Here is a 26,924-nt window from a genome sequence, read left to right as displayed (position 1 = left end):
ATCTGTCACCAGGTTTTGTCATGTAATCTGTGAGCCGCATAATGTATAGACAGAGACTCTCATTTCAGTTGTCAAAGGGGCTGCTTAGTTTAGTTTTCATAAAATTCGTTTTAGCAGCAGATTATCACTAGAAGACTAGTAAACCTGCTGCCATGTAGTTTTCCATATTAATGAGCTTCATACAACCCTGCACGCATTACTGCTTGTCCAGTTTCTACCTATGCACAGTATACAGAAAGCTGTCAGTTGTGTGAGCCGAGTTTATAGAGAGCTCAGCATTTAATGAACTGGAATATCTGCAGCAGATATATATATATTTTTTTTATTCTTTTTATCAAAACGGTGCAGTATGCAGCACAGTAAGTGATACATTGCTGTAATCAGGCTCTCTTCCCCTACATCTTGCTGCTCTTATATGGGTAGAAAAAAACTGGTGACTGATTACTTTTGAGGACTGTTGGTAAAGGTTTACTGAAAACCTTATTTTCTTTCATTTTAGGAATTGAAATAGTTAGAAGAACTCTGAAAATTCCTGCCATGACAATTGCAAAGAATGCAGGTGTAGAAGGATCATTAGTGGTTGAAAAAATTCTGCAGAGCCCGACTGATATTGGATATGATGCTATGCTTGGGGAATATGTTAATATGGTAGAAAAAGGAATTATTGACCCCACAAAGGTAATTTGATAAATACAGTTATGGCATTACCCTGGTGATGAATTAAAAGTGCATGAAGTTGTCATCATGCAAGACCTTAATTTTAACTAAAATTAATCTTTATTGCTATGGGTATGGGCCCCAACTCGTCGCCCTAACTCATCCCAAAAGTGCTCTTTAGGCTATGTGCCCACGATGAGGATTTGAATCAGAAATTTCCTAAGCGTTTTTTCCTCTCCCTGGCAGAAAAAACGCATGCGGATTTTACATGCGTTTTTAAGCTTTTTTACATGCGTTAATGCATGCATTTTTTTGAGCATTACTCAAATGCATTTGGAAAAGGGCTTGACAATATAAGTTGGTCACAAAATCTAAATCCATGCAACTGGCATGCATTTATTTTGCGTGACCAGCTTATGAGGAGAGTTCTGCTTTCAAATGGTGCATCTATGCTAAAAAAAAAAGAATTAAAAAGTAAAAAAAAATCTTATACTCCTCTCTCCGACGGCCCCCGGTCTCCTCCCGGCGGCGATTCTCTCTCCTCGGCCGCCCGCGGTGTACTGGCAGGACCTGCGGTGACGTCCTTTGATCAGCTAATGGTCACTCGACCGTCACGTGACCACTGACGTCAGCGGTAAGGTGATGGTCGTGTGACCATCAGCTGATTAAATGACATCACCTCAGGTCCTGCCAGTACACCGCGGGCTGCTAAGGAGAGAGGATCGCCGCCGGGAGGAGACCGGGCACTGCCGGAGAGTTGAGTATGAATATTTTTTTTTTTTTTTTTTTTTTACTTTATATTCTTTTTTAACTTGTGGGTGCGATGGTGCCTGGGTTGGATGACAGTCTTCTCTTCTCCAGACCTGGGTATCATCCGCGCTTTGAATTGCATAAAGATTTTATGCGGTTCAATGCAAGTCAATCGCCCCCAAATTTGGTTGTGCTGCGGATTTTTCTGCTATGATAATCCGCAGTGGAAATTTCCGCAACATGTGCACAGTTCATCCGGATTATCATTGGGAAACATGGCAGACATCTTAACAAGCGATTTTTAATGTGTTTTCACGGCAGAAATGCCGCCGCGGAAACGCATTAAATCCGCATCATGGGCACACAGCCTTAAGGTTTAAATCAGGTCATTGGCTTGGCCATTGCAACAGGAGAACATTTTTCTTTGCTAACCAATTTTTCCAGTACGTCCCCATGACCGCACCATAGGAGGAGTAATCCTATATCCTCTGTAGGGACAGGAAGCACAAGAAGTTAAAAGCCCTCCCACCTCGAACCTCCTCAGTGTTTTTCCTTCCCTGTGCAGGAGGAGCACTGGTGCAGGAGAACGCTGATACTTACAGGGCCCCAGGGGATTGTGGGGGCGGGGGGCCGCGGCTCTCTCCTTCCCGCTGTCAAGCGGGTCCTGGGATGACATTCACTGTCGGGAGTCCCTCAGCCCTCCGGTGTGCTGGAGCCACATTTTGCCGCTTCCCCATCGCTGGGGCGGGCCCGGCTTCGGGGACCGCCCGGCCTCGAAGCCGAAAGTTTGAGGGGGGGGGGCACACACGACGACTTCCGGTCTGCGGTTGCGCGGAATATTCAAGCGCGGATCGACTGTGGTCGCCAGTGGAGCAGGAGAACATTACAGGACGACTAGGTAAGGTACAAAAGGAGGGGGGGGGGGAGCGTCAAAGGCAGGCTTACAGCTTTGGCACCCCTGGCAGTACGCTACAATGGCTAATGTGTCACACCCTGATACATGACTGTGGGGCGATCCAGGGAGGGTAAGTGCACCATTACTTTTCATATGGTTATTGGAACTTGCCCTTATCATGCCCTCCTTATTTTTATATTTTTATAGGATGTCTGTGCAGTTACCACCTCCTTCTGAAAAGAATGATGCAGGGAAAAAGGCCACAGTGAAATCCAAGAGGTGCCTGGATTGTAACATCAGACTCATATGCAAAGTCTCTATGTGCTGAATGTAGAGCCTCCATGCTAAAGGAGGAGCATGGAGCTTTATTTAAAGAGAGGCTTCTGTTACGTCTCTGCAGTCCCCAGGTTCAGGGGTCCAGGATGTCCGGGGACTCAAAAGACCCAGAGAAGATATAGCACCATCTTCTGAGGGTGAAATCGACCCATCTGGCGACTGACAACGGTGAGACCATTAGTCCACCTCAGGGCGGGGAACGTAAAAAGTATATGTTCCACTCAGATGGTATGGAGATTCTTCTACAAGCTGTCCGAAACACGATGCAGGTAAAAGAGCAGAAACATTCAAGATGAAATGTTTGGTGGACTTAGAACCCAGAGATCCATGGTTTTCCCTGTTAATTCTCATGTGAAAGACATGATCCTGGAGGAATGGGAGGATGCGGAGAAGAGACTCTCTATACCACGAGACTTCAGTTTCCCACTCTCCTTTGATCCAGAAGACACCAATGTTTGGGACACTACTCCTAAGATCGACGTCCCAGTGGCCAAGGAAAATCAAGAAAACCTCTATCCCCTTTGAGGATTCATCAGGACTTAAAGATCCTATGGATCGAAAGGCGGATGGACTTTTGAAAAAAGCCTGGGAAGCCTCTGTGGCAGTTATTAAAAAACTTGTGCACTACTTTAGACAACCCCCTAATGTATCCCCCCTGGGGACCCCTAAGACTTTTTGTAAATACCTTCTGTTACAGATAATGCCTGTGATCGGCGCTATCGGTGGCCGCTCACAGGCATCACGTGACCCTGCGCTGACGTCAAAGCTAGTGAGGCGTGACTCTGCGCTGGGATGCCCGCGGTGGCTGTTGGGTTGTAGGTGGGGTTACCCCCCGTGTCACACGCAGCATCCACCGCGCGCTTTCCCAATGAATGGGGAGAGGGAGAGCGTGCGGTGGTGTGACACGGGGGTATCCCCGCCCACTTCCTGGCATCCACCGTGGAACCAGGGAGAAAAAGACCCCCGGCTGCTGCCAGCAGTTGTCGTGACATCAGCGGATGTCAAAGCCGGCAGCAGCCGGGGGTCACGTGATGCCTGTGAGCGGCCACCGATCGTGTTGCTCACAAGCATTATCTGCAACGGAAGGTATTTACAAAAAGTCTTAGGGGCTCCGGGGGGATACATTGGGGGGTAGTGTAAAGTAGTGGACAAGCCCCTTAAGTCTAATGTCGCTGCTACATATATTGCCAGATGCATGAAAGTCTGGCTAGATGAGCTAGAGGGTCACCTATGGGATGGCACCCCAAGGGAATCTGTCCTTCAATCATTGCCCCTATTAAAAATGGCAATGAATTTTATGGCCGACGCTTCGGCAGAATCGGTCAGATTTACTGCCAGAATTAATACGCTTTCCAACTCGGCCAGAAGAGCTGTTTGGTTAAAGACATGGTCTGGGGATACAGCTTCTAAGAACAAGCTGTGCTCCATTCCATTTTCAGGGCTCAGAGTATTCGGACCAGTGTTAGATGACATACTAGAAAAAGCGTCTGATAAAAAGGGCTTCGCTGAGGAGAAAAAGGAGCAGCCCTTTCACAAACCTTTCCCCTTCCGTAAACATAACACTCAGAAAAAAGGGGGATCCACGAGCTGGAGTTTTAATAAGGGGAGCGGAGATAAAAAATACCAGCCCAGTACTAGCTCCCATTCAAAACGACTGACTATGTCAGAGTAGGGGAGCAGTTAAGGTTTTTCAAAAACAGTTGGCATCGGGTCATTCAAAATCCCTGGATATTAACAACTATAGCGCAGGGTTACAGGATAGTTTTCTCAAGATCCCCCTCAAAAATTCCACCTAACAAGGGGTTCCCTTGCCTCACTTTCCCGTCTACGTGCAGACGTAGAGAAGCTTCTACAACAGAAGGTTATTGTTCCAGTTCCAGAACACGACCAACATCGGGGCCATTACTCCTCTCTGTTTTCAGTAAAAAACCCATCAGGGGAGTTCCGTACAATTATCAATCTGAAACCCCCAAACCGATGGGTCTGCTACAGAAAATTACGCATGGAATCAGTGAGATCATTCCCATGATAGACACAGATGCGTTAATGTGCACCCTGGACCTCAGGGATGCATATTACCACCTGCCAATACATTACTCAAGTCAGCAAGATCTGAGGTTTGCGCTACCATCAGGCAGTCAGATTCTAGACTACCAGTTCTGATGTCTTCCCTTCGGTCTGTCATCTGCTCCCAGAATCTTTATGAAGATCATGGCAGAGGTGGTAGCCTATATCCGACTCCGGGATATTACCATCATTCTGTACTTGGACGACTTCCTGTTGGTCACAGGATCCCCTGCAGATATGACTCAACATCTGGAATTTGTCCTACAGACATCAACCAGCCTGGGTTTGATTGTGAACAAAGAAAAATCCAATCTTGTCCCAGGTACTAAACGCGTCTTCTTGGGAGTCTATCTCGACTCCCGAACGCGAACGTCTTATCTCCCGGAAGACCAGATGCTCTCAATCCCACAAAGCATTCGTTGTTTTTCATTCCAGGCCTCTTCAAAAATCCATCCTGGAAGTGAGAGACTAACATCAGAATTACCTAGACATGAAGATGTCTTTGTCCAGTGGTGCCCAGGACTCTCTACACTGGTGGCTCGACCAGCAAAATCTACAGAAGGGAGTGCAGTGGACTCTGGAACCTTGTCTTTTAGTGACCACAGACTCAAGTCTCTCAGGATGGGGAGCTCGGGTGGGAGATCGTTATCTTCAAGGAACATGGTCCACAGAGATTCGGACCCGATCATCAAATTTTCGGGAACTACAGGCGATTTGGGAAGCTCTACAGAGAAGCCGGTCAGTCTTGAGAGACAGACATGTGAAGAACTTGTTGGACAACATCACGGCAGTCTCCTTCATCAAACATCAGGGCGGACCAATACATCCACTCCTCCAGTCTCTGGCCAACACGGTATTCTTAGGCATAGAGAAGATGGTGAGCTCCATTTCAGCAGTTCATCTTTGGGGTTCCGACAATCAAGAGGCAGACTAACTCAGCAGGCGTCAAATAAAGGCTTCGGAATGGGAACTGAACGAAGAGGTGTTCCAACAACTGACTCGCAGATGGGTTCATCCTCATCTAGACCTGTTTGCATCCAGAACGAATGCGAAGACTACATCTTTCTTCTCTCTCGACCCAGGACATCACACTCTGGCAGTGGACGCTCTCTCACAGTATTGGGGAGACTGCCTAACATATGCCTTCCCACCTGCTCCCCTAATTCCGAGAGTCCTGCGGAAGATTCAGGAAGATCTGGTAACAGTCATGGCAATTGTCCCACTCTGGCCAAGGAGGTGTTGGTTCTCCCTTCTACGTCATCTAGCGTTAGAGGACCCAATTATTTTACCATTACAGGAAGATCTTCTGACGCAAGGTCCAATGTTTCAACGGAATCTTCAACAGCTCCAGCTTTCAGCCTGTCTTCTGAAGGGGAGATCCTGAAAACCAAAGGCTTATCCGTCAGAGTGATCCGGACTATGCAGGCCAGTAGAAAACCTGTAACCCAAGCCATATATAAAAAAGTCTGGAGGACCTTTTTGTCAGTTCCACAGGACGTTAGACTCCTTTCAACCAGACATCCCTGCGATCCCAGGTGGGATTTGACACCAATCTTAGACCAAGTACCTTGAAGGAGCAGATTGCGGCACTAAGTGCTTTCTTTGACACATCATTGTTCTTGCATCCCTGGATAATCAGATTTGTCAAGGCAATCCAGAGAATTAGGCCTGCCCAGAGAATTTCTTCCCCTCCGTGGGATCTGAATCTCGTCCTGAGAGTCCTTTGCAAACCTTCCTTCGGTCCAGTTCATAAATTAGAAATGAAGAACTTGACTCTGAAAACAGTCTTCTTGGTGGCAATTACCCCGACTAAACCGTTGGATGAGATATGCGTTTGGTAGGAAGGTGCTTCAGGCAATTATCCCACCGTAAGCTATGAGTTCTTGGGTGTACTCTTATGGTGCTGTCATGGGGACGTACTGGAAAACCGGAATTGGTCTTACCGGTAATGATGTTTCCAGGATTCCACATGACGGCACCCTTATTTCCCTCCCTATATTGCTACTGTATGTGACTTTAACATATGTCTATGTAGTCTAGAATAAAATTGTGTTGTACCCAAACAATGTGGTTCTTGGAAAATCACTGAGGAGGTTGAGAGTGGGAGGGCTTTTAACCTCTTGTGCTTCCCGTCCCTACAGAGGATATGGGATTACTCCTCCTATAGTGCTGTCACGTGGATTACTGGAAACCTCATTACCGGTAAGACTAATGCCGGCTTTTAGTAAACTGGATGTGTGCTTAGGATCCTTGTCTGGCTGGAATTTCCATCTCCTGCCTACTTCGCTTTTACCATGTGGCAGCATTACAGTCTCTTGTATATCCTTGTACATGGTAGAATTCATATTTCTATTAATTCTATGCAGAGGGCCAATGGCAAATGTAGAAAAGCAGCCCCAAACCATGACATTGCCACCATCATGTTTCACTGTAGGTGTTTGGTACCTTGCATCATTACGTTTTCTAATTGGGTGATATATATAGTGCTTGCCATCACTACCAAACAGATAGAACTTGGATTCATCTGACCACAACACCTTAGACCAATCTGTCTCTTTCCATTGGCTGTGTTCTTTGGCAAACTCAAGTCGAACCTTCCGGTTCTTTGCAGAGATGAAAGGCTTCTTGCCTGGAACTTGTGCATCCAACCCTACTGCTTTTAGCCGTTGCACCACATTTTGGCGACTCACTTTGACGACATATAATTCTTTCATTTCGTGTGAAATCTGTACAGCAACTCTGGAGTAAGTGGTCGTCCACTTCTAGGTTTGTCAGCTGTTCCATAACCTTCTTTTTCTTTCTTTAATATACGTGACACTACAATCTGAGAACATTTGAATTCCATACCTACCTCTTTTTGGCTTTTGCCTGAATTCACACTCAGAATAATAAGCTTCCTGACATCTGGTGATAAATTTGCCTTTTTCTTTGCCATGTTTTAACCCCTTTACGACCTTTAACGTATGAGTCCATAGCTTCAATGCCCTTATCTTGCAGGAACTGCTGACACACTCCAACCACATGGGTTCTGGCATTGTCCTGTATTAGGAGGAACCCAGGGCCAACCGCACCAGCATATGGTCTCACAAGGGGTCTGAGGATCTCATCTCGGTATCTAATGGCAGTCAGGCTACCTCTGGCGAGCACATGGAGGGCTGTGCAGCCCTCCAAAGAAATGCCACCCCACACCATTACTGACCCACTGCCAAACCAGTCATGCTGAAGGATGTTGCAGGCAGCAGATCGCTCTCCACGGCGTCTCGAGACTCTGTCACGTCTGTCACATGTGGTCAGTGTGAACCTGCTTTTAACTTCTGTGAAATCAAACTGTCCACTTAGGAAGCAACACTGACACTCAATTTCACATGCTGTTGTGCAAATGGAATAGACAATAGATGGAAATTTTTGGCAATTATCAAGACACACTCAATAAAGGAGTGGTTCTGCAGGTAGGGACCACAGACCACATCTCATTACCAATGCTTTCTGGCTGATGTTTTGGTCACTTTTGAATGTTGGTTGTGCTTTCACACTCGTGGTAGCATGAGACGGACTCTACAACCCACAGAAGTTGCTCAGGTAGTGCAGCTCATCCAGGTTGGCACATCAATGCGAACTGTGGCAAGAAGGTTTGCTGTGTCTGTCTGCGTAGTGTCCAGAGGCTCCACCAGGAGAAGGGCCAGTACACCCGGAGACGTGGAGGGGGCCGTAGGAGGGCCACAACCCAGCAGCAGGACTGCTACCTCTGCCTTTATGCAAGGAGGAACAGGAGGAGCACTGCCAGAGCCCTGCAAAATGACCTCCAGCAGGCCACAAATGTGCATGTGTCTGCACAAACTGTTAGAAACCGACTCCATGAGGGTGGTATGAGGGCCCGACATCAACAGATGGGGGTTGTGTCACAGCCCAACACCGTGCACGACGCTTGGCATTTGCCACAGAACACCAGGATTGGCAAAATCGCCACTGGCGCCCTGTGCTCTTCACAGATGAAAGCAGGTTCACACTGAGCACATGTGACAGATGTGACAGAGGTTGAAGACGCCGTGGAGAGCGATCTGCTGCCTGCAACATCCTTCATCATGACCGGTTTGGCAGTGGGTCAGTAATGGTGTGGGGTGGCATTTCTTTGGAGGGCCGCACAGCCCTCCATGTGCTCGCCAGAGGTAGCCTGACTGCCATTAGGTACCGAGATGAGATACTCAGACCACTTTTGAGAGCATATGCTGGTGCGGTTGGCCCTGGGTTCCTGGTAATGCAGGACAATGCCAGACCTCATGTGGCTGGAGTGTGTCAGCAGTTCCTGAAAGATGAAGGCATTGAAGCTGTGGACTGGCCCGCCCATTTTCCAGACCTGAATCCGATTGAGCACATCTGGGACATCATGTCTTGCTCCATCCACAAACATTACGTTGCTCCACAGACTGTCCAGGAGGTGGCGGATGCTTTAATCCAGGTCTGGGAGGAGATCCCACAGGAGACCATCCGCAACCTCATCAGGAGCATGCCCAGGCGTTGTAGGGAGGTCATACAGGTACGTAGAGGGCATTCACAATACTGAGCCTCATTTTGACTTGTTTTAATCCCTTTACCCCTGAAGGTGGTTTGCACGTTAATGACCAGGCCAATTTTTACAATTCTGACCACTGTCACTTTATGAGGTAATTACTCTGGAACGCTTCGATGGATCCCCCTGATTCTGAGATTGTTTTTTCGGGACATATTGTACTTCATGATTGTGGTAAAATTTCTTCGATATCATTTGCGTTTATTTGTGAAAAAACGGAAATTTGGTGAAAATTTTGCAATTTTCAAAATTTTAATTTTTATGCCCTTAAATCAGAGATGTGTCACACAAAATGTTTAATTTATAACATTTCCCACATGATTACTTTACTTCAGCACAATTTTGGAAGCAAAATTTTTTTTTGTTAGGGAGCTATCAGGGTTAAAAGTTGACCAGCGATTTCTCATTTTTCCAACAAAATTTACAAAACCATTTTTTTTAGGGACCACATCACATTTGAAGTCACTTTGAGAGGTCTTTGACAGAAAATACCCAAAAGTGACACCATTCTAAAAACTGCACCCCTCAAGGTGCTCAAAACCACATTCAAGAACCCTTCAGGTGCTTCACAGGAATTTTTGGAATGTGGAAGAAAAAAATGAACATTTAACTTTTTTCACAAAAATGTTACTTTAGACCCAATTTTTTTTATTTTCTCAAGGGTAACAAGAAAAAATGGACCCCAAAATTTGTTGTGCAATTTCCCCTGGGCACGCATATACCCCATATGTGGGGAAAAACCACTGTTTGGGCGCACGGCAGGGCTCGGAAGGGAAGGAGCGCCATTTGACTTTTTGATTGTAAAATTTGCTTGAATAATTAGCGCACGCCATGTTGCATTTGGAGAGCCCCTGATGTGCCTAAACAGTGGAAACCCCCCACAAGTGACCCCATTTTGGAAACTAGACCCCCCAAGGCACCTATCTAGATGCATAGTGAGAACTTGGAACCCCTAGGTGCTTCACAAATTGATTTGTAAAAATGAAAAAGTAGAAAAAAAAAAACACTTTCATTTTTACGAATCAATTTGTGAAGCACCTGGGGGTTCCAAGTGCTCACTATGCATCTAGATAGGTGCCTTGGGTGGTCTAGTTTCCAAAATGGGGTCACTTGTGGGGGAGCTCCAATGTTTAGGCACACAGGGGCTCTCCAAACGCAATTTGAGACTATTTTCCATTCAATTTGTTAGCGGACACCATGTCGCGTTTGGAGAGCCCCTTAAGTGCCTAAACAGTGGAGCTCCCCCACAAGTGACCCCATTTTGGGAACTATACCCCTCAAGGATTTTATTAAGGGGTATAGTGAACATTTTGAACCCAGAGGTACGACACAGAATTTGATAACATTAGGTCATCATATTGAATAAGTTGTCATTACTCTTGAGCGCAAGTGCTCGCTACTTGAGTTTGCATCGGGTACTCAGGTATGCACCATGTATCACGGGTGCTCAAGTGAAATGCTCGAGTCCCCACCCGCATGTTTCACGATTATTAGACACCCCAAAAAAAACATGCGGGGATCGCTCGTGCATGGCAGGCAATCCCTGCGAGTTTTTTTTGGCCGCGGAGCATATGAGGCGGAAACTCGAGCACCCGCGATACTCAGTGCATACCCGAGCACCCGATGCAAACTCAAGTAGCGAGCACTTGCGTTCAACACTAGTTGCCATATCTTTTTTTTTTTTTTTACTTTTGACAAAAAAAAAAAAACAACCCCAACCCTAACATTAGCACAACCCCAGCCCTAGCGTTTATTTTTTACGCCGTTCCTAGTTGCGGTATAAGTGATTAGACGACTTTATACTTCGGGTTTGTGCGACTACAGCGATACCAGAATCATATTGGATTTTTATGATTGACAGCTGTCACACACTAAAAGACACACATTTTGTAAAATCTAGTTTTTGCATCGCCATATTTTGAGCTATAATTTTTCCATATTTTGGCCGACCGAGTCATGTGACGGCTTGTTTTTTGCGGGATGAGTTGACGTTTTTATTGGTGCCATTTTCAGGCAAGACATTTTTTGATCGCTTTCTATTCAGCTTTTGGGAGGCAGAATAAACAAAAACCAACAATTCAGGAATTGTTTTTTTTAAAATTTTTTATTCTACTCAGTGTGTGGTAAAATGGATAAGGTAGCTTTATTCTTTGGGTCAGTACGTTTACAGCGGTACCACATTTATATCGTTTTTCTATGTTTTGGCGCTTTTACACAATAAAAGCTATTTTATAGAAAAAATTATTGTTTTGCATCGCTTTATTCTGAGAGCTCTAACTTTTTGATTTTTCGGATGATGGTGCTGTATGGCGGCTTGTTTTCAGCAGCAGAATGGAAGGAAGGGAGACACAGACATTACTAGTGGGTAGGCGGAGCCCACACAGGATAGAACACCTCAGATTACAAAAAAGTGTTGACCGGCCCCTCCAGCTTGGGCTCCTCCTACTCCAGCTCCCCAGTCTAAAATTTGAGGTCGCAGAGGATAGTCGCTGCGGGAGCAGCTCCTCAGAAAAAAAATTATTTTTATCGGACGGAGACTTGGACCCCCCGTGGTCTAGAGGTCTCAGGGGTCTCAGCGCTGCTGGACCCCCACCCCTCCCCTGGCGGATCTGCATACCCTTTATGGTGGTCCCTGCAGAACCCTGCCGGCCCCGGGGGATGAGGGACGCTTCCCGGTGGAGACGCAAACCGCGCCATTGGGGTCCCTGCGCGCTCCGCCCTGGGGGAAGCTAAGGGCCACAGCGCCACAAATCCCTAGGGGTCCCTGTGGAGCTCAGCTGGGTGAGTACTCGGCATTGGTAAATGTGTTTGAGTGCTTCAGCGGCTGCTGCGGCGGCCGCTGTTACATGTGTACTGTTGGTGACTGTGTGTTTTTTGTCCGCAGGTGGATCCCTGCAGGACATGTGAAGCGGGGCAGGAGCGGAGGAGTCGCGCGCTTTTTTGAATGCCGGCGGGGGGGCGTGGCTTCTCGCCTTCCCGGTCTTTTCGCGGGCAGGTAGCGCTCTGAGCGCGCGCTTTCTCCTGTCCCTCCCCTTCCGGCTTCTCTCTCACTGCGTGGCGGCCATTGCTGACGGCCTCCTCCGGCTCCTCACTCTCCTCTCCTCCCGTCAGAACCGAAGGAACACTGCACCGCGGCCAGCTGGGTGAGTCGCTTCTGCCTGTCAGGGCAGAAGCTTAACCTCCTCACCCCCACAGCGCAGGACACCTTTCTGCGGCACAATTAGATGGCAGACTGTGCTGCCCTGCAGCTACTACCTCATATAGAGTTTTTTTTGTCTGGGACTCGCACACCTCTTTCATTTAGCAGAGGTTGTGGGGAGTCTGCTGCATTAACCCCCTGGTAGGCGGTTAACCCTTAATTGGGGGACAGCTGGGGTAGCTCTCTTTAAGAGCTTTAACCCTGCAGCGTTCGTTTCTTTCCTTTTAGAAGCCACACTGTCCTAGTTACTGGCAGGTTTAAGCCTGCTATATACTGTGTGAGGGCATGTCAGATCAGGGTCCAGGAGGCGCAGACAGTCTCCCCGGTTCGCTACAGGATCAGTCTCGCGTATCTGACTCGCAGGAGTCCTCGACGGCGTCAAGTGCAGCGCAGGTCGGGGGGCTCAGTGATGTTAAAATGGAGGCTCTCACTCGTTCTATTGATAGCCTGTCTGACCTTCTAGGTCATTGGGTGTCAGCTAGATCCCAACTGTCTTCTCATGGCAGGAAGCGCCACAGGCCGGTACTGTCCTCCCCGCGCAGCGACTCGGAGATCTGATATGGAGGGTTCCCCTTCAAGCTCTGCTGGGGAGATGTCCGATTCGGATAAAGAGGATCGACAGGGGCGCTCTGCCTCTCTTTTGGGCCGTGTGGATGCTTTTATTGGAGCTATGAGGGAGGCGTTAGTTACCGGAGGAGGTAACTAGACGCCCTGGTAAGTCGGCCCGGCTGTTTCAGGAGTCGCATAGGTCGCGGTCAATGTTACCATCTCTGGATGAACTTGATGGGGCGGTGGAGAAGGAACGCCTGTGTCCGGATAAACGTTTTCAGGGGACACGGTTTTTTGAGGCACTGTATCCGTGTTCTACGGAGTCGATTGCTAATTGGATTCCTTCTCCTGAAGTGGATGTCCCTTTATCCCAGCTTAGCAAATCTTCATTACTTCCTGTTAAAGGGAAGGCGAGTCTGCAGGATCTGCTGGATAGAAAAACGGAGATGGCGGCTAAATCCATCTACGAGGCCGCGGGTCATGGATTCAGAGCGGCGTTAGGAGCCATGTGTGCTGGTGAAGCTTCCCTGAGGTGGTTGGACCGCCTACGGACGGCGTGGCAAGATGGATCCCCGCTATCCGAGGTAGAAGGGCTTTTCAGGTTGTTGGAAGAGGCAGCACGATATGGCAGAGATGCAGTTCTGGATACTACGTCACTGCTGTCCAGGGCGCAATCCTCGGCTGTCACAATCAGAAGAGCACTGTGGCTTAAGCAGTGGACCGGAGACGCGGTTTCCAAGCAAGGTTTGCTGTGTTTAGCTTACAAGGGTGGTCAGCTGTTTGGGTCTGACCTCACGGAACTGATTGCTAAGGCCAAGGCAAAAGAAACGGCCTTACCGCAGCGAAGAGCTGTGGCTTCTGCGTCTGGCAAGTCTAGTGCCGGTAGTAGTCGGCGGCCCTTTCGGCCCAGGGGACGGTTCGGTCAGCCCTCTTGGGGATCGGGTCGTCCCTCGTTTTCAGGAAAAAAGACCTCTCAGAAATCCCGCACTCCCTGGAAACAGAACTTCCGTCAAGACAAACAGGAAGCTGACAAAAAGCCCGCTAAGGCGGACTGACGCCAGGGTCTCACTCGAGGTTCCTCGAGTGGGGGGTCGCCTGCTCCAATTCGAGTCGACTTGGGCGTCCCACGTTTCAGACGCCTGGGTGACGCGGGTTGTGTCGGCAGGCTATTTCATAGAGTTTCTTTCTCGACCCCCGGACAGATTTTGCCAATTTCGCATTCCGTCAGAGCCCGAGCTAGCTGCCGCTCTACGGCGGGAGGTCGATTTCCTTCTGCAGAATGGTGTGGTGGTGCCGGTTCCGCCGGAGGACTGGGGAAGGGGGTTTTACTCCAACCTCTTTGTGGTCCCCAAAAAGGAGGACAAATTTCGCCCCATTCTGGATCTCAAAAAATTGAATCTGCATGTCCGGACCCGGAAATTCCGCATGGAGTCGCTTCGCTCGGTTGTGGCGGCTCTGTCGCAGAACAATTTTTTAGTTTCAATCGACATTCGCGACGCTTATTTGCATATTCCCATCGGAAGGGCCCACCAGCGCTTCCTACGTTTTGCCATAGGTCAGGACCATTACCAGTTTGTGGCCCTGCCATTCGGGTTGGCCTCAGCGCCCAGAGTTTTTACAAAAATTCTGGCACCTCTCATGGCGATCCATCGAAGGCAGGGGGTTACAATTCTTCTCTATCTGGACAACCTTTTGATTGTGGCGTCCACAGAGGAGGAGGCGGTGAGGGCTCGCAATCTATCCCTTCAGCTCCTGGAAGACTTCGGATGGCTAGTCAATTGGAAGAAGTCATCTCTGGAACCGTCGCAGTCAATCCTGTTTTTGGGGATGCACTTCGACACGGTACGGGCAGTGGTGTCCTTGCCTCCGGACAATCAAGCAAGTCTTCGTCAACATGTACGGGTTATGAAGTCTTCGACAGCAATGTCCCTTCGAAGGTGTATGCGCCTTCTGGGTTTGATGGTGGCGTCAATGGAGGCGGTCCCGTTTGCTCAATTTCATTCCAGGGGTCTCCAAATGCTCATTCTGACCCGTTGGGATCGATCGCAGGCTTCGCTGGATCGCAGTGTCATCATCTCACACAGGGTGCGAGAGTCTCTAGGATGGTGGTTACATCCAGAAGCGTTATTCCAGGGGAAGTCCTTCCGCGGTGGTCGGTCATAACCACCGATGCCAGTCTGACGGGCTGGGGGGGGGTCTGGAACGATCTCTGGGTTCAGGGAGTATGGTCGTCAGAAGAGTCTGTCCTGCCGATCAACATCCTGGAGTTGAGGGCGATTTTCCTTTGCCTCCAACACTGGACGGTCCCTTTAAGCGGTCTGCCAGTCCGAGTGCAGACAGACAACGCGACGGCGGCCGCGTATATCAACCATCAAGGTGGGACGAGGAGCTCCAGGCTCATGATGGAGGTCTCTCGGATCATGGTATGGGCCGAGGCCAGGGTTCCAGCCATCTCCGCGATTCACATCCCAGGAGTTCAGAATATCACGGCGGACTTCCTCAGTCGTGAGAAGGTGGATCCCGGAGAATGGAGTCTTCATCCGGAAGTTTTTGCATTGCTGTGCTCCCGTTGGGGAACTCCCCAAGTGGATTTGATGGCATCCAGGTTCAACGCCAGGTTACCGACGTTAATGTCCAGGTACAAGGACCTGGAGGCTGTGGCGGTGGATGCTCTAGTGGCTCCGTGGGACCAATTCGAGCTGATCTATGTGTTTCCGCTGATATCCTTACTTCCTCTGGTGTTACGTCGGATCAAACTGGAGAGAGTCTCGGCTATGTTGGTGGCCCCAGATTGGCCAAGGAGGACGTGGTTCTCAACGCTGGTGTCGCTTCTGGCAGTGCCTCCACTTCCACTTCGCCCGGACCTGTTAACCCAGGGGCCCATTCGTCATCCGGACCTGAAGTCTCTGCGTTTGACGGCGTGGCTGCCAGAGGTCTTGCTACCACTAGGATTTATCACAAGACTTGGGAAGCCTTCTTCTCGTGGTGTTAGGGTTCTTCAAGGAACCCCAGGATTTTTTCCATTCCCAATTTGTTGGCCTTTTTGCAGTATGGGCTGGACAAGGGTTTGGCAGTTAGCCTTCCGAAACAGCAAGGATAGAGCGGAAACCTGACCCTTCAGGGTGCTATCGTCTCGCGTAGGGACATACTTTCCTTTTTTCGCGGGGTAACCCGTCAGTTTCCGCCGCGGAAGGCACTTGTGACTCCTTGGCGGCTCAATCTGGTCTTGGAGGCTCTTGAACATGGGCCTTTTGAGCCTATGGACTCTGTTAGCCTTTCATTGCTTTCCTGGAAGGTTGCCTTCCTGGTGGCGGTCACCTTTTTGAGAAGGGTTTCCGAGTTGGCGGCTCTTTCTTGCTCGCCTCCTTTTCTGGAGTTTCACCCGGATATTGTGTTGCCCTCGCTCTGTCCAGAACCGAGGAATGCGAAGGAACGGGCCTTGCACACATTGGATTTAGTGCGGGCGTTAAAGCTCTATTTGTCTATTACTCAAGGTTTTCGGAAGTCGGACTCACTTTTTGTGATTCCAGCAGGTCGTCGTCGTGGCCAAGGACACTATAGCTCGATGGATTCGGTCGGCCATTTTAGAGGCTTACCGACTTAAGGGCGAGCCTTGCCCAATTTAAGATTCGAGCTCACTCCACGAGAGCTGTGGGTTCATCGTGGGCTTTTCATCAAGGGGCCTCGGCAGCTCAACTCTGCCGGGCGGCTACCTGTCCACACTTTTACAAAGTTTTATAAGGTGGACGTCAGTGCTTCCGCTGATGCGGCCTTAGGACGTAGGGTCCTGCAGGCGGCTGTAGTTTAGGTTATCTCTTTAACTTGTGTTTAGCGCTGGTTGCGCATTTATCTAAGTTGTTGGGAATCTGCCTCTGTTGTTGTTTTCCCACCCTTAATTTCTGGACTGCTTTGGGACGTCCCACTAGTAATGTCTGTGTCTCCCTTCCTTCCATTCTGCTGCTGAAAGACGGATTTTGGTAAGAACTTACCTGTAAAATCCTTTTCAGCGAAGGAAGGAAGGGAGACACAGCTCCCTCCCATGGCAGAAGTGTGTTTTTGTGTTTTCAGATGCGGCGTGACCCTTCTCTGATGGCAGTTATCTGGGCTGGGGTCGGCGCGCCAAGGCTCTGTTCCAGCATTGCCAGCTCATCGCTGTGGTCAGGTCCAGTGAGTAGTACCTGGGACTGTGTGTTTTTTCTGTTATATGCATAACCTGTCTTCTTGCTTTTTTCTGAGTTTTTCAGAAGGGGTTGTGTTGCTCCGCTGGTGTTAATTGCTCTTCCTTAGCTTGTGTATGGACTGGGGAGCTGGAGTAGGAGGAGCCCAAGCTGGAGGGGGCCGGTCAACACTTTTTTGTAATCTGAGGTGTTCTATCCTGTGTGGGCTCCGCCTACCCACTAGTAATGTCTGTCTCCCTTCCTTCGCTAAAAAGGATTTTACAGGTAAGTTCTTACCAAAATCCGTCTTTTTGCGGGACAAGATGACACTTTAAGCAGTACCATTTTTATTTATATTCGTCTTTTTGATCGCGTGTTATTCCAATTTTTGTTTGGCGGTATGATGATAAAGCATTGTTTTTTGCTTCGTTTTTTATTTATTTTTACCGTGTTCACTGAAGGGGTTAACTAGAGGAACAGTTTTATAGGTCAGGTCGTTACGGACGCGGCGATACCAAATATGCGTACTTTTTATTGTTAGTTTTTTTTTTCATAATAATATTTATTGATGGGTACATTATCTTTTTATTTTTAGTGGATTATTTTTTTTTAGTATTTTTTTTTCACTTTCTGGGAGTTTTTTTTACTTTTTTACTTTGTCCCACTGTGGGACTTTCACTTTTTTTATTCTGATCGCCTGCATAGCATAGGGATGGAGCACCATCCCTGTGCTATGCAGGCAGTCAGGGCTACATAAGTGATAAGATTGTTTGGAGATGCACTGTGCATGACCAAACAATCTTCCTGCTGTCTGGTGACCCGGATGTTGTCATGACGACATCGGGTCGTCATGGCAACACCCGGGAAGCCGCGGCAGACAGCGCTGGAGGCCGGAAGAGGAGGTAAGTATACCGATCACCTCCCATAAGCCACCGCAATGCTGCGATCGACTTTGTGCGGGACCGCTCCCTGCACATTGTCACAGCTGACACCCGGTACTGTCAGCTGGCACCCGGCGGCGATCGCGCCCGCACAGCCGGTGTGCGCGATCGCGATGACGCACTAATACTTGTCAGGCTCTTAAAGCCCCGGGCACAGACGCGTATTAGTACGTCATGGGCTTTAAAGGGGCTAAGGACATTACTTGAAAGTTGGGTCAGCCTGTAGTGTGTTTTTCCACTTTAATTTTGGTGGTGACTCAAAATCCAGGCCTCCATAGGTAAATAAATTTGATTTCCATTGATGATTTTTGTGTGATTTTGTTGTCAGCACATTCAACTTTGTACAGAACAAAGTATTCAATGAGAATATTTCATTCTTTCAGATCTAGGATGTGTTATTTGAGTGTTCCCTTTATTTGTTTGAGCAGTGTGGATAGATAGATAGATAGATAGATAGATAGATAGATAGATAGATAGATAGATAGATAGATAGATAGATAGATAAAGTCTGACAGATTTATTTAGCATAGAAATGATGATCTTCATGGGTTCAGGATGAGTAAGATGCTCTCATGAAATTAAATTAAAGTCTTAGTAAATTTTAACTAAAATCTCAGTTTTGCAGGTCTGATTAGGGACTATAAGGTTTTAAGTTTCCACAATTAGTTTTTGGTGAGTTTGTGACGCTGCATGTTTTCACACGAAAAAAAATGCATCTTGCAGTTCCAATAAAGTAGATGGGATTTATAGAAATAGCCCATAGCCCACTGTGCTTTTTATTTACTCAATGTAAAACTGACCTTTAGTGCGTGGAAATCCGCAGAATATCTGTTACTTTTAGTGGTTACGCTGAGTTTTATGTGCAGATTTTCCATATAGAATTGCATTCGATGCTGAAAATCCATAGGTAAAAAATGCATGGAATCCACACATGACTGTATCAAAGTTTTATCAATGCCAGGATACATACCAGGAAGTATAAAAAAACAAGAAAAGCGGCATTATTTAAAACATGTCTTACCAATAACAGACGAAAAAAGTGTTAAAAACTATATTTAAAAAATGCAGTAAGAAACGCAATGAAAAAAAAACGCAAGTACGAGTCTTATAGTCTAAGTTAGATAATAAGTGGAGAAAATCAGCAACATCAAAAACTCACCAAATACTCATCATGTGAATGTATCCTAACATGTTGATTTTACGTGGAGTAAAGTCAATCATTGCCTTACATACTATATGGACAAAAGTATTGACACCTACACATAACACCTATGGAAACTTGTATGACCTCCCATTTTAAATCATAGGTATTAGAGTAGGTTCCCTCATTTGTGGCAGCTTCAACTCTTCTGGGAAATATTTCTACAAGATTGTGTTTTGTTGGATTTTTGCTCTGTCATCCTGAAAAACATCTGTGGAATCAGGCACTGATGTTGGCTTCCAGTCTCTTTCACAAAGACTTCCATCACAAAGGTTTTTGTTGGGGTTGAGGCTAGGGCTCTGTGCTCCAGTCAAGTCATTCCTACTCAACCCTGAGTTTGTGCACTAGGGCACTATTGTGCTGAAACATGATAGTAGTATGCTTTCTACCTCGAACTTCACAGATGTCACAATGCAGTAAGGTACGTAACACTCTCCTGGCATTTGGCAAACACAAACTCTGCCATCAGACTGAGTAGCGATGAATGATTCCTCACTCCACAGGGCTATGTTGTTACATCCATGGTGACTTAATTTAAAAAAAGAAATAGCTTTGTTTATTCCAGGGAGATTAAAAGAGGCACTCTGCTAATGCTTTCAGATGCAGAATGTGTCAACTGTAGTGTTCTTTTGTTTTACTTATTAGAAACAAATTTATTGATTTTTTTTCCTTTTTTTTTCCAGTTTCTTTTTAGATTTTATAGTTCTTTTTTTCCTTCTATTATATGTACCAATATATCAGGGAAGTTAATGACATTTCAATTCTCTATTTTCTTTATACTTCAGGTTGTAAGAACTGCTCTGCTGGATGCAGCTGGTGTAGCATCGTTGTTAACAACCGCAGAAGCTGTAGTTACGGAAATTCCAAAAGAAGAGAAAGATGCTGGCATGGGTGGAATGGGCGGCATGGGTGGAATGGGAGGAGGAATGTTTTAAAGCCCAGCTGAAAGATTTTTTTTTCTTCCCCTGACGTTAAGCAGAGATTCCAAAGTTTGTGCAAAGTGTGAAAAGAGGATTTCCTGACCTTGCAAGCGTTGTCTAATTTGTAATCATGCTTTTTACATAATTTATTTTGTATTTTTCAAAACATCTTTGTACATTCCTTAGATATCACTGCTTGTGCTATTTTTCATTTATGTACGTATGTTTACTAAAAGGTCCAACAGTTGTACTTTTTAAATACCTTATTCTTAGCTAAATAAAGTGTGCGCCTTTAGTATTATTGGCCGTTTGAATTAATAAGGTGTTTTGTGACACTTCAAAAGCACTACTGTATAAACTTGTGCCCCATAAAAGGTAAATTGTGTATTTGTGTGTTTTTTTTATTGCCTCACGACTGATGCATTACGGTCTGTAGCCTGCATCTGAGATAGGTTTCATACAACCCCTTTATAGAATATTAGGCAAACCTAACTGAATTCACGTTTTTTCTATTTAATTGGAAAACAACAAGCACTTTTCTAATATACTTCAGTTGAAGCATCCAATGATTTTTAAGTCTAACAGCAGATCCCGTGGTTTATCGGTCGACCATGACCGCACCACGAGAGAGGGAATCCGCCCACCAAGGACAGGAAACCTACAGGCTTAAAGGGGCGACGCCTCTCTCGCCTTAGTTTTGGTTTTCTGTTTTTGATGGAGGGAACCTCTGACAGGCTTACCTGTGTAGATGTCCGGAATACCGAAGAGCGGGCTGTTGAGCGGCGCCCCTGCCTTGGGTCAGCAGCTCCAGTATCATCTATGGTAACATGCACCCCTGTCTGGGGTCGGCTACTCCAGCATCTCCCTGGCAGTGGGGGCTGTGCCCCTGTCAGGAATATTATAAAATATTAATTTCAGGAAAATGTCCTTCCATCTGCGTGACACACATGTTCACCCCCCTCCCTTATTCCCTTTCTGCTCAGCACAAAAGCCCCAATTTAACGCACGACTGATAAATAGTTATTCACACACGGCCAGGGAAGAAGTGTGAAAACTTCGTTAGGAAGCAGGCCTCTTGTCCCTGAAAGACACCGGAGGTACTTAAAATGCAGGCTTTCCTAATTTGTGTGTAACTGTGAAGGGTCTTCCCCGAGCTTCAAAGGGGAATTTGCAGACTCACTGACTCCGATATTAGTTATGAAATAATATGAGTTCCATAGGTCCGACAATAACGAGACCCAAATGGGTAGTGACCAAATCAGCCCCAGAATATGCAGGTATTTTTCCACGGCTGTAACCACAATCAGGGAGCTGCAGCGCAAAAACACCCGAATAGTAGACTGCAGCTATGGGATGCATGATATCAAAAGAAAGATAAAATCGTGAGGGAAAATATGGCGTAGTTTGCGAGCTTCTGCGATCAACGAACGATGAGTTATCGCAGAAGCTAGCATTTTCTAATAAAAATGTACAGGCTGGAGACCGGCCGACATGATGTCACCACAAGGGGCGTGTGGCCAGATCTCCCTTAGGCATAAAAGAGTCTATGGAGAAGACAGAAGTACTCATTGCTGGGGGGAATACGAATTATACGCAAAGGGTCCTGTTCAATAACAGCAATCTGGAGAACCCCCCCCCCCCACTATATTGAATCGTCTCCGCGATCGTGTAGTGTAAGTAATTTTCACTCTTTATCTTGTTTTATTTTATGTAACTGCTTATGTATTTTAATGTCCCCTTTGTAACATCCTTGTATATATTTTTCCTAAACACTGCCTCCCTTTTGGATTAAATATAAAATTTAATAGTTCTGTTTCTTTTGTTCTGTAATTGTTCTCCTTCCCGAAGCCATAATGCTACCGGGTTGGTTCCAGACCCGATACAAGTCCATTAACACCGGGCTTGTATCAAGCGAGAAACTGGTGGTAGCATACCATCTGGGGGATTTGAGGAAGGCTGGCAGTGACGGTCGGAGGTGTGGATATATATTACTGGCGCAGCCAGGGAAATATATATATACCGCACTCACTGCAGAGGGCCTCAAATACCCAGTGGGCTACAGGACAGCCTCTCCGGCGACCACTCGCTCTAGGTGCAGTACCTTGACTGACCTGAGAGGCAAGGGGGCGCCAGAGAGCTGCATTCACCGGCCGGCAAGTTTTCCTGACGGCCCCCATCTGGGGTTGGCAGCCTAATCATCATCATTCTAGGGAGCGGCACCCCTGCCTGGGGTGAGCTGCCCCAGCTTTGCGCTGCTGCCGGATGGTTAAGAGGGAGCGGCGCCCATATCGCTCTGGCGCTAGGCAGGAGCGGTGTCCCTGTAGGAGGTTGCGGCTTTAGCGCCGCATGATACTGCAGGGCTGCACGCTTCCGCTATCTGTGTAGCTGGGGACGCGATTTGATGACGCCGCTGTGCGCCCCGGCAATCACGTGACCGGACCAGGAAGTTTTAGCCACGTGTGCTCAGATGCCAAGGGAGCTGCAATAACCCCTGCGGCCAGCAGGTGGCACGCCCGGAGGGCAGGTGCACCTGTCCTTAGAAAGAATGTGTTTAGAAAAAAAAAAAAAAAAAAGCGTGGCGCTGGTGCTGCTATTTAAGCTTCTAGGCACCGTTGCTCCAGGCTTTCTATCTACTTTTTTTCTCTGTAATGGAGTCAGAAAGTGAGCAGCAGCAAGTTCAACAGCAGCCATCCTCATCATCTCAGCGGCTGCTTGGGAAACTCCAGGAGACGCGACGCCCTAAAGTTACCGGTAACACCTGGACCTCAGGAAGGCGAGGATCTGCGACCAGGTCTGCCCATCGTGGCACCAGCAGGATGAACGGATCTGCAGCCTCCAGGGATCATCCCCCGGATGAGAAAGGTCTTTCCTCCAAACCAGTACCAGCCCTTTGAGCCGTCTAGTTAAGTGATCTTTGAGAAAGTTCACGTAGTAATGGAGTGTCCCCTTTTCCTTGTCTATTCTTAATAGGGGAAGAAGTTTACTTCCAAATCAAAGCACAAAAAATGTACATCGTGTAAGGCCATTTTGACGGACTCCTATCCCAAAAGGCTGTGCCTGTCCTGTATTAACCAAACTTTGGCGGACGAGACCCCTAGTTTCGCCTCAGGGTTAAAATCCCTAGTAAAATCAGAGATCAGCAAAGTCCTTTCTAAAAAATATAAGCGAAAGGAGGATACAGATTGAGGTCTCCCCAGCTTCTGATGACCCCCGATATTCGGCCCATGAGGTGGACTCTGACGATTCATCTTCTTAATCCTCCTCATCTTCAGACAGTGGTACAGGTCAACATTGTTTCCCACTAAATTAAATTGGTCTGGTTAATCGGTCCACTCAACTATGGGCATTACTTATACCAGACCAGAAAAATCAGTCCAGGACGTTGTGTTCAGGGAACTGGGACAAAGAAAAAGGTGTTTTCCGATTAATAATAAGCTTCAGGATCTGATACATAAAGAATGGGAAAGGCCGGATAGAAAGGGTTCTCTCCCCTCTTTTTTTAAGAGGAAATATCCCTTTGAGGACTTGGCCTCTTCCTCCTGGGAGAAAGCTCCAAAGCTAAATGTTGATATAACAAAGGCGTCTAGGAAGTCATCGCTCCCCTTTGATGATATGGAGGCCCTTAAGGACCCTTTGGACAGAAAAGCTGATACCTTTCTCAAAGGGATCTGGGAAAAAACTGCTGGGGCCTTAAAGCCGGCAGTTGCTGCAACTTGTATGGCCAGGCCCTTGATGATATGGCTGGAACAGCTTGAATCCCACCTACAAAATAATACATCCAGAAAGGAGATATTATCCAACGTTCCACTCATGCAGGGGGCAGCAGCTTTTCCTAGCGGATGCCTCCTCGGACTCAGGTTGGCAGCAAGGTTGGCTGCCATGTCCAACGCAGCCCGTAGAGCCGTGTGGCTTAAGTGTTGGCCAGGAGATATCAAGGCCAGAACGAGACTGTGTTCTATACCATGTAACATAGTAACATAGTTTTTAAGGTTGAAGGAAGACTAAGTCCATCTAGTTCAATGCATAGCCTAACAGGTTGATCCAGAGGAAGGCAAAAAAAAAACATGTGGCAAACACTAAGTTCCACATTGGGGAAAAAAATTCCTGACTCCATACGACAATCAGACTAGTTCCCTGGATCAACGCCCTATCAAGGAATCTAGTATATATAACCTGTAATATTATACTTTTCAAGAAAGGCATCCATGCTCTTCTTAAATTTTAGTAGTGCATTACTCATTACAACATCATGCGGCAGAGATTTCCATAGTCTCACTGCTCTTACAGTAAAGAATCCCCGTCTGTGATTATGATTAAACCTTCTTTCCTCCAGACGTAGAAGATGCCCCATTGTCCCCGTCTCAGGCCTCAGAGTAAAAAGATCAGTAGAAAGGTCTTTGTACTGTCCCCTCATATATTTGTACATAGTAATATTATCACCCCTAAGCCTTTGTTTTACCAAACTAAATATCCCCTAGTGTAATAACCTGTCTTGGTATTGCAGACTAGTGACTTGTATAGAGGTAAAATTATGTTCTCTTCATCAGCATCTATGCCTCTTTTAATGCATCCCATTATTTTATTTGCCTTTGCAGCAGCTGCCTGACCCTGACCACCAAACGTGAGCTTGTTTTCCACCAATACACCCAGGTCTTTTTCAGTTACAGTTTTGCCCAGTGTTTTACAATTAAGCATACAATTATACATTTTATTTCCTCTGCCCAAGTGCATTACCTTACATTTATCCCCATTAAAGCTCATTTGCCATTTATCAGCCCAAGCTTCTAGTTTACATAGATCCTCCTGTAATATAAAATTGTCCTCTGTATTGATTATCCTGCAGAGTTTAGTGCCATCTGCAAATATTGAAATATTACTCTGTATGCCCCCTAGAAGATCATTAATAAATATGTTAAAAAGAAGCTGGCCCAATACTGACCCCTGTGGTACCCCACTGTTAACTGTGACCCAGTCTGAGTGTGTTCCATTAACCACCCTTTGTTTCCTATCACTGAGCCAGTTCTTAACCCACATACATATATTTTCCCCTATCCCCATTGTTCTCATTTTATGTATCAACCTGTTGTGTGGAACCGTATCAAAAGCTTTTAAAAAGTCCATATACACAACATCCACTGCATTTCCTTGGTCCAGTCCGGATGGAATAGCATGCCTCTGCAAGATGCTATGGTAGCCATGCTGGTTCAGTATGCCTTCAATTTTGAATAAATCCCCAACAGTGTCACCAGCAAAGCACCCCCACACCATCACACCTCCTCTTCCATGCTTCACGGTGGGAGCCAGGCATGTAGAGTCCATCCGTTCACCTTTTCTGCGTCGCACAAAGACACGGTGGTGGAACCAAAGATCTCAAAATTGGACTCATCAGACCAAAGCACAGATTTCCACTGGTCTAATGTCCATTCCTTGTGTTCTTTAGCCCAAACAAGTCTCTTCTGCTTGTTGCCTGTCCTTAGCAGTGGTTTCCTAGCAGCTATTTTACCATGAAGGCCTGCTGCACAAAGTCTCCTCTTAACAGTTGTTGTAGAGATGTGTCTGCTGCTAGAACTCTGTGTGGCATTGACCTGGTCTCTAATCTGAGCTGCTGTTAACCTGCGATTTCTGAGGCTGATGACTCGGATAAACATCCTCAGAAGCAGATGTGACTCTTGGTCTTCCTTTCAGCAGCAGAAGGGAAGGAAGGGAGACACAGATCCATTACTAGTGGGTAGGTAAGAAAAAACGAAGAAGGGTAGGGGTAACTGCTACACATACAGTATTGTCTCAGATCTAATAAACACTGAGTTCGATCTTCAAAACTTTTGTGCAAGTTTTTAGTGAGAGGAATGATTGCTCAAACCAGATCACTAATGTCCTATGATCCCACCGCTTGCCACCAATTTGTCATGAAAACGACACCCACTTGGGTCAGACCTTGCAGCTCTCTGGCGCCCCCTTATCCTGCTGGTCAAACACGGTATTGACCGAGGATACGCACGGGTGCAGCTGCTCTAATTTATGTCGACTATTGCGGCACGTGATGTGACAGGACGTATATATACCACCAGTTCCTTCCAGGAACGTATATATACCTCCGACCAGCCACCCTCAAACCACAATATCACATAAACACTGGAATACTGCCACCACCGATCGCTTAACAGGTGGATCGGGTACCTGGTAGGTAACGTGAATTAGCGGGTGAGGAACGTGTTTGCTCGACATAGGACAAGAAGAAAGAAGCTGGTAAATAATAATGATTTACTCCCAAAGTTGGGCAGTGTTTACAAAATATATACAGGATATTATAAAGGAGACAATTTACATGTATGCATAAGCAGTTCTTAAAATAAAAGGGATAAGTAATAGCAAAATCTGCGCCACGAGGTGATGGTCTCAGATTCTGTGGGGGGGACGGCTCCCCGGAAATTAGAGGGGATTCTTCTTGCGCCGCGTGATGTGTGTGTGTTCGACGTCCCTGAGAAGAATGGCTTGAAAAATGGCCGATCTGGTTTTTAGCAAGCAGCCAAAACTCTGGGAGACACCCCTTATTTACCTTACAAGGGGGCTCGGCTTTGAGAGCCCACCCAGCTGTAGAAGACCTAAGAAATCCTTCAGATTCCATATCTTGGTGTGGGGGGGTCCCACATCCAAGAGGGAGACATCATCTTGACCGTCACCAATA

General features: G+C 46.9%; 1 protein-coding gene across 1 annotated transcript in view; it reads left to right on the top strand.

Annotated features, from left to right (window-relative positions):
• The window catches only part of LOC141194474 (60 kDa heat shock protein, mitochondrial-like), a 135,066-nt gene extending 114,442 nt beyond the window's left edge, over window positions 1-20,624 (top strand). The window contains exons 6-7 of the mRNA XM_073662404.1: window positions 500-678; window positions 20,105-20,624. Coding sequence (XP_073518505.1) covers window positions 500-678; window positions 20,105-20,254 — 329 coding nt within the window. The 3' untranslated portion in view covers window positions 20,255-20,624. The remainder of the gene's footprint in view (window positions 1-499; window positions 679-20,104) is intronic.
• The last annotated feature ends 6,300 nt before the right edge of the window (window positions 20,625-26,924 follow it).

This window comes from Phyllobates terribilis, unplaced genomic scaffold (genome assembly GCF_046119375.1).
Source record: "Phyllobates terribilis strain yellow unplaced genomic scaffold, ASM4611937v1 Scaffold_72__1_contigs__length_7157903, whole genome shotgun sequence".
NCBI lineage: Eukaryota > Metazoa > Chordata > Amphibia > Anura > Dendrobatidae > Phyllobates > Phyllobates terribilis.
The sequence above is the reverse complement of the archived record's forward strand: the minus strand, read 5'-3'. Positions and strand labels throughout refer to the sequence as shown.